Source organism: Oncorhynchus nerka, linkage group LG14 (genome assembly GCF_034236695.1).
Source record: "Oncorhynchus nerka isolate Pitt River linkage group LG14, Oner_Uvic_2.0, whole genome shotgun sequence".
Classification (NCBI taxonomy): Eukaryota; Metazoa; Chordata; class Actinopteri; order Salmoniformes; family Salmonidae; genus Oncorhynchus; species Oncorhynchus nerka.
Window position 1 is genome coordinate 38,951,711 of NC_088409.1, and position 13,345 is coordinate 38,965,055.

The 13,345-nt window shown below is 42.6% G+C and overlaps 1 protein-coding gene across 1 annotated transcript; it reads right to left on the reverse strand.

Moving 5' to 3' along the window:
* Positions 1-955: 955 nt before the first annotated feature.
* Positions 956-12,245, reverse strand: LOC115141011 (tumor protein p53-inducible nuclear protein 1-like). Its single transcript, XM_029679574.2, has 3 exons — positions 12,085-12,245; positions 5,203-5,668; positions 956-3,810 (listed from the first exon to the last, which is right to left on the reverse strand). Exons 1-3 carry the CDS (start codon positions 12,209-12,211, stop codon positions 3,549-3,551), a joined length of 855 nt encoding a protein of 284 aa, XP_029535434.1. The 5' UTR covers positions 12,212-12,245; the 3' UTR covers positions 956-3,548.
* Positions 12,246-13,345: the final 1,100 nt, after the last annotated feature.

Genomic DNA, 13,345 nt, shown 5'->3' on the forward strand with positions numbered 1-13,345 from the left:
CCATATGCGGCGTTGTTGCCAGTGATGTCTGGTGAGGACCTGCCTTACAACAGGCTTACAAGCCCTCAGTCCAGCCTCTCTCAGCCTATTGCGGACAGTCTGAGCACTGATGGAGGGATTGTGCGTTCCTGGTGTAACTCGGGCAGTTGTTGTTGCCATCCTGTACCTGCCCCGCAGGTGTGAGGTTCAGATCTACTGATCCTGTGCAGGTGTTGTTACACGTGGTATGCCACTAAGAGGATCATCAGCTGTCTGTCCTGTCTCCGTGTAGCACTGGATTAGGCGTCTCACAGTACGGACATTGCAATTTATTGCCCTGGCCACATCTGCAGTCATCATGCCTCCTTGCAGCATGGCTAAGGCACGTTCAAGCAGATGAGCAAGGACCCTGGGCATAATTATTTTGGTGTTTTTCAGAGTGAGTAGAAAGGCCTCTTTAGTGTCCTAAGTTTTCATAACTGTGACCTTAATTGCCTACTGTCGGTAAGCTGTTAGTGTCTTAACGACCGTTCCACAGGTGCATGTTCATTAATTCCTTATAGTTCATTGAACAAGCATGGGAAACAGTGTTTATAAACCATTTACAATGAAGATCTGTGAAGTTATTTGAATTTTTAATAATTATCTTTGAAAGACAGGGTCCTGAAAAAGGGACGTTTCTTTTTTTGCTGAATTTAGTTATTAAAGATCTTCCTGCCAACTACTTTGCCCTGTTGTGATTGGTCAAACATTTGTGATAACTTGCTGTGCAAAGCTGTTATGTGCTCTTTATTCAGAACTCATGAGAATGTCATACTGAAAGTAACATCATAGCTGTCTCAGCTCAGTGCTATAAAGGGCTTGTTTTGGAAATAAAGTCTAGGCTGGCTGGTGGGTCTTTCTTGCAAAATTTCATCATAGTTTAATAAACCTGGTAGAAAAGGTTAAATGGATCAAAAGGACAGAAACAGAAGAGTATGTGTATGAAAACATTTATTGTAGACTGTGGCTTACATCATGACAACAGATCATGTATTACAGTTTTAGAACAGACTACCACATTCTCATTTGCAAATTTTGCTGACCATAAAAACAGAGTGAATTGATCTCTCATACATCCAAAATAAAATAATGCGATCAGTTAAGAAGATAAATAACAGTTAACACTCAAATTCCTACACTTTTTTGGCAAAGTGCTGTATTATTCCAGTTAACTAAATCGAAGCAAAAGTCTAAAAAAAAATGCCACCAAATATTCTTCACACAGGAGAAAACAGGTTTGCTACATTTGTGTATAAAAGCTGTACATGGGCTGGGTGGTTCACGAAGAGAAGCTACCTCCTGTGTGCATAGTTGATTTGCTTTTGTATGTGTTGTCCTTTTGGACAACAGTTCAAGTTCTTCATTAATGCATTGTCATTATACTGTTTAACCTGGAAGGCACGTGATCCACAACAAATTCAAGGCATAAAACAAAATACAAATCCCTGTTATTATCATCAAGAGCTCATACAGACAGCTGAGGACAAAACAAAATGTCTCCTTCCAGCTTCACACATCAAAAATGAGGACTTAGCCATCTCCTCCATTCCCTTCGTCCTGTTGCCCGTGTCACAACAATGCAGTACAAAAATGTACGCGTCAAATGATGCAAGTTTTGCAATCTGACACATCTGAAAATAAAAAAGATACACAAATACAATGACTAGGCTTAAATCACTTCACTATAATCAGTTTACAACTATATAGACAAAACCAAACAAAACCACCTTAGTGCTTCTTAATGCTACCATGCTAAATACATCTGAGTATGTATGTACTGTGTATTTCCCCCAATAAGTACAAAGAAACAGGTGATATTAGGTCATAATATAAGGTCATAATAATATTAGGTCATGTAAATGATTGAGTTTGCCCTGGATACTTGACTTTTAGAGGTTCTATGAAACTTAAAATAGGCTACTTAGGTGTTTGAATTGTGTCTCTCTGTGCTTTCTTACCACAAGAGCGCACAGATTCATGTTGTCACAAACTTGACCGTTTCAGAACAAAGTCTTCAATTTGCAAACATTGTTCAAGTAAAGAAGAATATACTGTAAAAGCAAAAACAATAGTAATATAAACTATTGCAAGGTTAGAGTTTGCCGCTACTTTTTTGGTTGACATTTTAACATAATATTACTAAGTTTATGTAACTAAGCAAATAAAGAACAGGGTAAATATCTAACTCAAAACAATGGAAAGTACACAGAAAAAAATATATAAACAAAAATGAAAAAAAGACAGTTTCACTCCATCTTGGGGTTATAACAGTCGATTGAGAGAGTAGGAGTTCATTTTCACAGTCCTTGGACAAGCAAACGTTCAAATTCAATTTTCTCAAGACGCAGACGATTCTTTTAAAAGGTCAATCATTGATCACAAACATTACCACAAGGCAAAGCACACTATGACAAATTTGGAAGGTCTCCAGTATGTACAAAGACAATTAACATCGGTCAAGTAATCTGCATTGTAGTAAAGTGTAAAGGTGATTGGCTATGACCCTGAGAAGTGGACTGCAGATTTAGAACAAACAATGAGAGATAACAGAAAAAAAAGGTGTTTTTGTATCTTTTCTGTTTTCTAGCGCTATACAACCATGCAACAAATCACACACTAACATAGTCACACCTCTGCTTACAAACATACCTATGTAGATAAACGCTCTTACTAACTTCATACTGATATGTAATATACGTTTTTTTCTTTTTAAAAATATTTTGGAAGTTTTTTTATAATACATTTTACATTTATTTTTCATCTTAAATTCTACTTTTATAACAAGGCGTTAAGTGATATTTAACCCAGTATTTGACCAACATTTCCTCAATCAATATTGTGAAAGTACTGAATTACTAAGTTCAAGGCAGGTTCACCCTTAATCAGGAGAGGGGGGTGATGATTTTGAAAAGTAAGTTGTGGCCACCAGAATGACAAATTATATTAGTTTGTCATGAAGTGATAGAGGAAGCAATTTCATTGGAGGGACATTAGAAACAACTTTGTTAATAAACTGTCCTAATTACAAGTGAAAGACATGCTCCTTTTCTAAATGCCTACTCCTACTCTAAAGACATCACAGTCATTCTATTAAGACACAAACCCTCTTCTGACAGCATACAACAACTCAATTACATCACTTACAATGTCACTACGACAGCATACAAGCAACTCCATGATATCAATCAATGACATCACACAACCATTCTATGGCAGCATACAGCCACACTATGACATCACACAAACATTGCAGTGTGGGTGAAAGCGGAGAGTGTCGCTACAGGTGTAATATCTGATTGAACCAGTCTCTCCCAGTTACCATGTGGTGGTGGGAACCTGCAGCGGAGTAAAGTGACCTATGGCATTGATTCTAAAGGAGTCCTCATCACGTCTCTTCAATCCAGAGTGGAGGATCGGTGGATGGAGGGAAGATGGAGAGGATGTTGCAGGATGAACTCTTTTCGTGGATCCAGGTTGAGACAGATGGATGAATTGATGGATGGAGGGTAAGGGATAGGGCCAGGACCTCAGTAGTTGAGGTGCCTCTGGCCAGGCTGGTGTAGATAGGTGGTGGTGGTCTTGGCCTGCTTGGCCCCTCTAGTACGCAGCAGGTTGAGGCGGCGTAGGGCGTTGCGGGAGAGGAGCTGGTGCTGGGTGGCGCCACGTACCCTTTGGGCCAGGCGTCCATGCTGCTGGACCTGGTCTAGGAGGCCGGAGGCCCGGGCTGAGATGGCTGCTGCATAGCAGCCAGCATGGAGCCCGGCTCTGCGCTGCACTACCATCTCTGGCCTATAGGGGGAGACAGGAAGGGGGCTGGACTGGTTAATCCATGTTTTTTCTTCTTCTTCAATTTCCGCCTAAAATGACAAATCTAACTACCTGTCAGGACCTGAAGCAAGGATATGCATATTCTTGATACAATTTTAAAAGGAAACACTTTTAAATGTGAAATTAATTACACACTTTTAAAATGTGAAATTAATGTAGGAGAATATTTTTTACATTCACATTTTTTCATTTAACCTTTATTTAACTAGGCAAGTCCGTTAAGAACAAATTCTTATTTACAATGACGGCCTACCAGGGAACAGTGGGTTAACTGCCTTGTTCAGGGGCAGAATTACAGATTTTTACCTTGTCAGCGCGTGGATTCGATCCAGCAACCTTTCAGTTACTGGCCCAATGCTCAAACGACTAGGCTTTTTTATTTATTTATTTTTTTACCTTTATTTAACTAGGCAAGTCAGTTAAGAACAAATTCTTATTTTCAATGACGGCCTAGGAACAGTGGGTTAACTGCCTGTTCAGGGGCAGAAGGACAGATTTGTACCTTGTCAGCTCGGGGATATGAACTTGCAACCTTTCGGTTACTAGTCCAATGCTCTAACCACTAGGCTACCCTGCCGCCCCAAAAAATATATTATCTAACATCTAAAAAATATAACACCTTGGATCTGGTAAAAGATAATACAGATAAAGATAATAATTTTCTTTCTCCATCATTGAAATGCAAGAGAAAGGCCATCATATAATATTGCAGTTTAGGCGCAATTAGGGTTGTGTGTGTGCAATTAGCCATGTGTGTGCAACGTTTCAGATTTTCAGATTGACCCAGTGAAGCATTGCAATACTGGACAATATTTTGCATCAAGTCTGCCCAAATGTGCCAAATTGGTTAATTGATACATTTTTGAAGTACATAACTATAGAGAACATACATTTTTTTGTTTACACACTCCCAGGAATGTCAATCATGATGTATCATTAGCTTACACACTAACTTTCACACATCTGGGACCCTCAGGATGACAAATCAGAGCAAGATTACTGAATTTAAGTACATTATTTACCTTCAGAGGTGAATGTATCAAACCAATTGCCGTGAAAAGTTTGTTGTTGTGCACTCCTCAAACAATAGCATGGTATTTGTTCACTGTAATAGCTACTGTAAATTGGACAGTGTAGTTAGATTAACAAGAATGTAAGTTTTCTGCCCATATAAGACATGTCTATGTCCTGGGAAATGTTCTTGTTACTTACAATGTCATGCTAATCACATTAGTGCACGTTAGCTCAACCGTCCTAGAATAGGGACACCGATCCCGTAGAGGTTAAGCATAAATTCACTAAATGTAGGTGATGAAACACTACTGCCAGAATTTTTGCAGCAACAAGTCCTACCTGTGGCAGGGGATGTCAAGCGAACGTCGACCCGGCTCCTTGACTACGGCGGCAGGTACGTCAACAAGGGGGAGGCAGAGATTGAGGTTGAGGGAGAGGTTGAGGGAGATTCGTGGGGGACAGTGGGTGGTGTACACAGACATGCTGGGGTGTTCTATCAGCAGGTTCTCCAGGGGACTGGTCTCTAGTACCATAGGCTTGCCCCTCCTCCCCCCGCTGAAGCAGGGTGGGGGAGTGACGAACCAGCTCTCCTCTAGAGAACAGGCCTCCAGGCACTGGAAACCCCCCTCTTCCTCCTCGGGACCCCCATCCTCGATGTCGGCGGTGGAGTCCAGGGAGGAGCAGGAGGCATAGCGGATGGGGGAGCTGGCGATGGGAGAGGGGACGACCACAAGGTCCTCCTCCTCCTCTGAAGTCAGGTCCACCTCAGACAGGCCATCACCACAGGGGCTAGAGCAGGCCTCGGCTGGGGAGAAAGGCAGGGATTGGTTAGGATACATCAGCACAATTAACATTTAAATAAGAAATGGAAAGTTTCTGTTTGCCAAAGCATGTAGGGTAAATGTGTGAAAATGTGTTATACAACCATTGAGTTTTATAATTGGAGATAAAAAAAAACTCCCCATGGCAAAATATAAAAATGCAATATGATGGTCTTGAGCTCAACCTGGGTGGGATAACAACTCACATGCAATACCCTAACATGACTTTAGGGGGCAATGTGGCAGAGAAAATGGCTTTAGTAATCAAAACAAAAACCATCTTTTCCCCTGATGTATTGGTGTCAAAGCCCTACAGGCACAGCGCAGTGTTCTGTCTGTCAGAATAACATGCCTGACCCAAGATACTAGTGTGTGTGCGCAAGAGCTGTCACTCATAGGATCAAGCAGCTTCAGCAACTCCCTCTACCAAACTGCTGCCAAATGCTTTCCAGTCTTTCCCAACTCTAGAATGCACCAAAACACTTTTTTTCCCACTAGCTAACTATCTCAAAAGGATAGGAGAGAAACTAAGTTTCAATAGAATAAATCTAATCAAGTTAAATGAGGTGGTTTGGCAGGAGCGAGAAGTTGCATTCACTGCATCCCTGGGCAATACAGCATGTCTTGCTTTGAGACTCGGTGGTATTACTGTCAATAGTGCTCTAATAAATCAGAATAATACACTGCCATATGGGAAGTATGATGGAAAAAGCAACTTGATACCAGATGGGAATCAAAGCCAGCAGATTGCTGTTTGGGTTCCCATTATACTAAAAATAGCCTGCACAGACGTCTGACCAAAACTTAATTCCTGGCCAAAGTTTAAACCTGACTGTCTGTCTTTTTTTTGGACAGAATCTCTGATAAACAGCTGAGTGTGTGCATGTACATGTGTGTGTAGATGTTTTCCTCTGTGTTCTTTGTGTATTAACAGTGTTCTCTGTGCATAACAGTGTTCTCTGCACATAACAGTGTTCTCTGCACATAACAGTGTTCTCTGCACATAACAGTGTTCTCTGCGCATAACAGTGTTCTCTGTGCATAACAGTGTTCTGTGTGTGTATTGGATGTGTTCCCTTGTGTGCATGATCATGAAAGTTTTCCTCTCTTTCCTTTTCAGATGATGTGTGCATAGATGTGTTGTGTTCCTCAGAGTGTGTTCATTTCTGAGTGTGTTATGGTGTATATATGTGTGATATAAATACACCCACTCCCAAGGACACCAGTTCCCATCCTCATCTTTCTCTGTCACGCATGTCAGCAGCAGTGCAGCCACCTTGTTTACTCCAAAAAATAAAAATAGTAAATCTCATCTGTGCCGACACACACCCTTAGTTTAGCTGCTAAGCAACACAGCAGAACCCTAAAACGGCTTACATTCATCATCACTGCCTCTGTAAGGCTAATTGGGACCTGTAATCCTCTCACCATCCACCTTGTGTTGGTTTGTGTGTGTGTGTGTGTACTGTATGTGTGTGCGCACGCAGGAAGGGGGAAGGAAAGCAGTCCACGCTATTGATATAATAGATTAGCAGTTTAGAAGAAGTAGGAGACTAGTGCAACTTGAGGTGTTGAAGTGTGCCAGGAATACAGCTCGTACACACTAAGTAGTACACACTTTAAGTGTGTGGAATCAATCCCTACTGTAAAATAGGTCACGGTACTGCAGTCTGTGCAAGAAAGAATGTTTCAATGCTGTCAGAGACAAAACATCTGACCTCAAGTGTCTGCTTACTGCATTCACTCTAACAGTTCTATAAAACAGACACGTAATAAAGGGTTTATGATACCATGTATCATCAGATATTAGAGATTCACTGTGATCAGATGAATCATTATTATATCATACTGTTCTATGATCACATAACAGTTTGGGTAAGGATACAGAGTGCTTGGACTGTAGGGTAATATATCAACCACCTGTTTGTAAAGCATTATGAATTCAAGCATTTACATGGAACACCTGTAATGAATGATGTGTCACATGGTTTATGAACACATTGTCAGCCATAATGCATTTCCCAAAGGTTGTCGTAAGAGGCTATGAGCTACATATGCAAGACAAGTCCAATAACGAATTATGGCGTGATAGACGACGCTATGAATGCATTAATCGCAGGTGGTTTGGGTCATAGACCGTGTTACCGACTGGGGACAATTCTGAAGGGGAATTCTGCTGGGCTGTCTGCCCACACTTCTCACTCCTCAGAGCCCAGAAGGGCAACTCTACTGGGCCTATTTTTATCTTCCTCCCCTCAGCCCCACATGCTGTTGTTTGACCCGATTACAGACATATTGCCCATATACTGCCCCATATCCCTTCCACCACCCTCCCCTCCCCCATACAGAAGTGGGCCAGCAGGATTCAGTCTCTCACACCTTGAATATTCACACACTTGTGGAATATGAGTTCTATCAGAGACAGACGGGCTGGATGCACTCCCTTCCCCCAAAGAACAAGTGTGTGCCAGGTGTGTGTGTGTGTTATTGAGCAGCATTTATATACTGTATATGTATAGAACCATGCATGTATGGGCACACGTGTATTTGTTTTTGTGTGTATGGATATTGGGAACTTTGCCAGGGCTTAGAGTAGCATCCTTGTGTCTGCATTTGTGAATACAGGTGAACCTAGGTTGCATCGGTTTATAGAGACTATAAGGCACCTAAGGACTGCATAGCCAAGCAGTTGGATAAGGTCATTTCATAGATGTTTATGAGATGTAATATCTGATAATATGCTCACATGGAAAAACAAACGCTGCAGTGGCATATACAGTGGGGCAAAAAAGTATTTAGTCAGCCACCAATTGTCCCACTTAAAAAGATGAGAGGCCTGTAATTTTCATCATAGGTACACTTCAACTATGACAGACAAAATGAGAAGAAAAAAAATCCAGAAAATCACATTGTAGAATTGTTAATGAATTTATTTGCAAATTATGGTGGAAATAAGTATTTGGTCAATAACAAAAGTTTATCTCAATACTTTGTTATATACCTTTGTTGGCAATGACAGAGGTCAAACGTTTTCTGTAAGTCTTCACAAGGTTTTCATACACTGTTGCTGGTATTTTGGCCCATTCCTCCATGCAGATCTCCTCTAGAGCAGTGATGTTTTGGGGCTGTTGCTGGACAACACGGTTTTTCAACTCCCTCCAAAGATTTTCTATGGGGTTGAGATCTGGAGACTGGCTAGGCCACTCCAGGACCTTGAAATGCTTCTTACGAAGCCACTCCTTCGTTGCCCGGGCGGTGTGTTTGGGATCATTGTCATGCTGAAAGACCCAGCCACGTTTAATCTTCAATGCCCTTGCTGATGGAAGGAGGTTTTCACACAAAATCTCACGATACATGGCCCCATTAATTATTTTCTTTACATGGATCAGTCGTCCTGGTCCCTTTGCAGAAAAACAGCCCCAAAGCATGATGTTTCCACCCCCATGCTTCACCGTAGGTATGGTGTTCTTTGGATGCAACTCAGCATTCTTTGTCCGCCAAACACTAAGAGTTGAGTTTTTACCAAAAAGTTATATTTTGGTTTCATCTGACCATATGACATTCTCCCAATATTCTTCTGGATCATCCAAATGCTCTCTAGCAAACTTCAGACGGGCCTGGACATGTACTGGCTTAAAGCAGGGGGACACGTCTGGACCTGCAGGATTTGAGTCCCTGGCGGCGTAGTGTGTTACTGATGGTAGACTTTGTTACTTTGGTCCCAGCTCTCTGCAGGTCATTCACTAGGTCCCCCCGTGTGGTTCTAGGATTTTTGCTCACCGTTCTTGTGATCATTTTGAGCCCACGGGGTGAAATCTTGCGTGGAGCCCCAGATCGAGGGAGATTATCAGTGGTCTTGTATGTCTTCCATTTCCTAATAATTGCTCCCACAGTTGATTTCTTCAAACCAAGCTGCTTACCTATTGCAGATTCAGTATTCTCAGCCTGGTGCAGGTCTACAATTTTGTTTCTGGTGTCCTTTGACAGCTCTTTGGTCTTGGCCATAGTGGAGTGTGACTGTTTGAGGTTGTGGACAGGTGTCTTTTATACTGATAACAAGTTCAAACAGGTGCCATTAATACAGGTAATGAGTGGAGGACAGAGGAGCCTCTTAAAGAAGTTACAGGTCTGTGAGAGCCAGAAATCTTTGTTTGTAGGTGACCAAATACTTATTTTCCACCATAAATTGCAAATAAATTCATTAAAAATCCTACATTGTGATTTTCTGGAATTTTTTCTCATTTTGTCTGTCATAGTTGAAGTGTACCTATGATGAAAATTACAGGCCTCTCTCTTCTTTTTAAGTGGGAGAACTTGCACAATTGGTGGCTGACTAAATACTTTTTTGCCCCACTGTAATCATACTATACCGGCTCCGACACTCGTCGGATGTGGCAGGGCTTGCAAACTATTACAGACAACAAAGGGAAGCACAGCCGAGAGCTGCCCAGTGACACGAGCTAAATAACTTCTATGCTCGCTTTTAAGCAAGTAACACTGAAACATGCATGAGAGCATCAGTTGTTCCGGATGACTGTTTAATCACACTCTCCGCAGCCGATGTGAGTAAGACCTTTAAACAGGTCAACATTCACAAGGCCGGAGGGCCAGATGGATTACCAGGACGTGTACTCCGAGCATGCGCTGACCAACTGGCAAGTGTCTTCACTAACATTTTCAACCTCTCCCTGTCAGAGTCTGTAATATCAACATGTTTCAAGCAGATCACCATAGTCCCTGTGCCCAAGAACACTAAGGTAACCTACCTAAATGACTTCCAACCCGTAGCACTCAAGTCTGTAGCCATGAAACGCTTTGAAAGGCTGGTCATGGCTCACATCAACACCATTATCCCAGAAACCCAAGACCCACTCCAATTTTCATACAGCACCAACAGATCCACAGATTATTTCATCTCTATTGCACTCCACACTGCACTTTCACACCTATGTGAGAATGCTGTTCAATGACTACAGCTCAGTATTCAACACCATTGTGCCCTCAAAGCTAAGGACCCTGGGACTAAACACCTCCCTATGTAACTGGATCCTGGACTTCCTGACGGGTCGCCCCCAGTTGGTAAGGGTAGGTAACAAGACATCCGCCACGCTGATCCTCAACACGAGGGCCCCTCAGGGGTGCGTGCTCAGTCCCTTCCTGTACTCCCTGTTCACTTATGACGGCACGGCCAGGCACGACTCCAACACCATCCTTAAGTTTGCTGATGACACAACAGTGGTAGGCCTGATCACAGACAATGATGAGACAGCCTATAGGGAGGGGGTCAGAGACCTGACCGTGTGGTGCAAGGACAACAATCTCTCCCTCAATGTGATCAAGACAAAGGAGATGACTGTGGACTAAAGGAAAAGGAGGACTGAGCAGGCCCCTATTCTCATCGACAGGGCTGTAGTGGAGCAGGTTGAGAGCTTCAAGTTCCTTGTTGTCCACATCACCAACAAACGAACATGGTCCAAGCACACCAAGACAGTCGTGAAGAGGGTACGACAAAACCTATTCCACCTCAGGAGACTGAAAATATTTGGCATGGATCCACAGATCCTCAAAATGTTTTACAGATGCACCATTGAGACCATCCTGACGTGTTGCATCTCTTCCTGGTATGGCAACTGCTCAGCCTCCGACGCAAGGCACTACAGAGTGTAGTGCGTACGGCCCAGTACATCACCAGTGCCAAGCTTCCTGCCATCCAAGACCTCTATACCAGGTGGTGTCAGAGGAAGGCCCTAAAAATTGTCAAAGACTCCAGCCACCCTAGTCATAGACTGTTCTCTCTGCTACTGCACGGCAAGTGGTACCGGAGCGCCAGGTCCAAGAAGCTTCTGAACAGCTTCAAATGGCTATCCATACAATTTGCATTGCCCCCCTTCTACACTGCTGCTACTCTGTTATTATCTAACTCTACCTACATGTACATATTACCTCAATTACCTTGACACCGGTGCCCCCGCACATTGACTCTGTATTGGTAGCCCCTGTATATAGCCACGCTATTGTTATTTACTGCTCCTCTAATTATTTGTTGTTCTTATCTCTTACTTTTTTAAAGGTATTTTCTCAAAACAGCATTGTTGGTTAAGGGCTTGTAAGTAAGCATTTCACTGTAAGGTCTATCTATACTTGTTGTATTCGACGCATGTGACAAAAACTATTTGATTTGCCTTTTAAAAGGTAGTGAAGTTCCCACCATGTGACTGTATGGAAATGATGCTCACTGTTGAACCCATCTGACCTGTTTTGTACATGGATACCAGGAGGTTATGGTGTGTGAGGGGTTGATTGTGTTTAGAGTATGTATTTGCATTTTTGTTTGTGTATTTTAGTGTTTATGTCTGTGTATGTTTCGTCTGTGTGTGTCTGTGTATGTTCTGAAGCTCACCCAGATAGTCCACCAGGATCCACTCTTCATCCTCCTCCTTCTGGCCAAAGCCCTGTTCTCCAGGGCCTCCCCCGCTCACCTCCTCCACATTGTCCCCGAACAGGACACTGGTGAGCCTCTGGAACATACTGGAACTCCTTGGGGGGGCACAGAGGGACTAAGGGGGGCTGAGCGGTGCGAGGACGGGGAACAGGCACTTTGGTCATCAGCTGCAGGTGCTAAAGTGCTTCAATAAGGTACGGATGTCTATCATCTGAGGGGAGCTGTGTAAAGTCTGGTCATAGCTCACCTCGACGTGTGCAAAATTACAAAGGACCTGAGAGACAAAAGGGGAGAGGGAGAAAGAGAGAGAATACGTCGTTGTGACCTTGAGTGACACATTTGAGACCATATACATGAGCTTATAAAGACCTGTGTGAAAAGGGAGGGGGAGATGCATACAAATATCCTTTAGCTTTTGGGCAATTGGCAGGAGGAAAACATGGTTCAGACTGAACTGGAAGGACATCCATGTTTCGTTCTGGCTCACTAGTTTTAGAGTACACTCCAATATAAACACTCTCTGCCAATAAATAGGTTTTCTATATCTCTAATACTCGATAATAAAACATATAAAAGGGTAGCCAGATCATTCACAACTGTCACAAACTTCAAAGAGGCACCGTATGTGGTCATAAATGTTTACAGGTGTGGGTATTATTTGCCTATCTACCAGACATCCCTCATACAGGCAATTATGGAAATAGACCCATCATCAACTAGCTGCCAACTGTCATAGACATACTGGCCAAATATGTGTGGGCCTAATAGGTCTGTAACCTAGCAGCTTGTTCACTGATAGGGTGGTCCTTTATAGAACACACACTATAGTGCTGATTATGCTGTATCTTCACCTAGGGATCAACTCTCTGTGGCCTTACAGTCCAGTATTGGTGGTATAGGCCTGACCTTTCTTTGCAATTAGACCTCCAGTCCCACTGACTAGAGTGTAAAAAGCCAGACAGCATTTGTCTGCTGATAAAGTTAACTACTGCCCCCACACTGACACACCAGGGATACAGCAAAGCAGTGACACTGTTTTCAGGTCATACATTATGACCCCTGACCTGAAGCAAGATCAGTGATACACAACAACCAATATTCTGCCAGACAACATTGAATTCCTACTTGTGAAGCCACATTTGTCAGTGGAATTGTAAACTATGAGTTGTATGCATGTACACATGTATGGTAAACAAATACAGAGCTGTGCAGCCAATAA

What these genes read in the sequence shown, in the direction of transcription:
- LOC115141011 (XM_029679574.2), bottom strand. Translation starts at nt 12,211, where the DNA reads ATGTTCCAGAGGCTCACCAGTGTCCTGTTCGGGGACAATGTGGAGGAG. An exon ending in GATCCTGGTGGACTATCTGG is followed by an intron (nt 5,669 to 12,084) that starts GTGAGCTTCAGA and finishes CTTTCTCCCCAG; the next exon opens with CCGAGGCCTGCTCTAGCCCC. An exon ending in CTTGACATCCCCTGCCACAG is followed by an intron (nt 3,811 to 5,202) that starts GTAGGACTTGTT and finishes CTCCCCCTATAG; the next exon opens with GCCAGAGATGGTAGTGCAGC.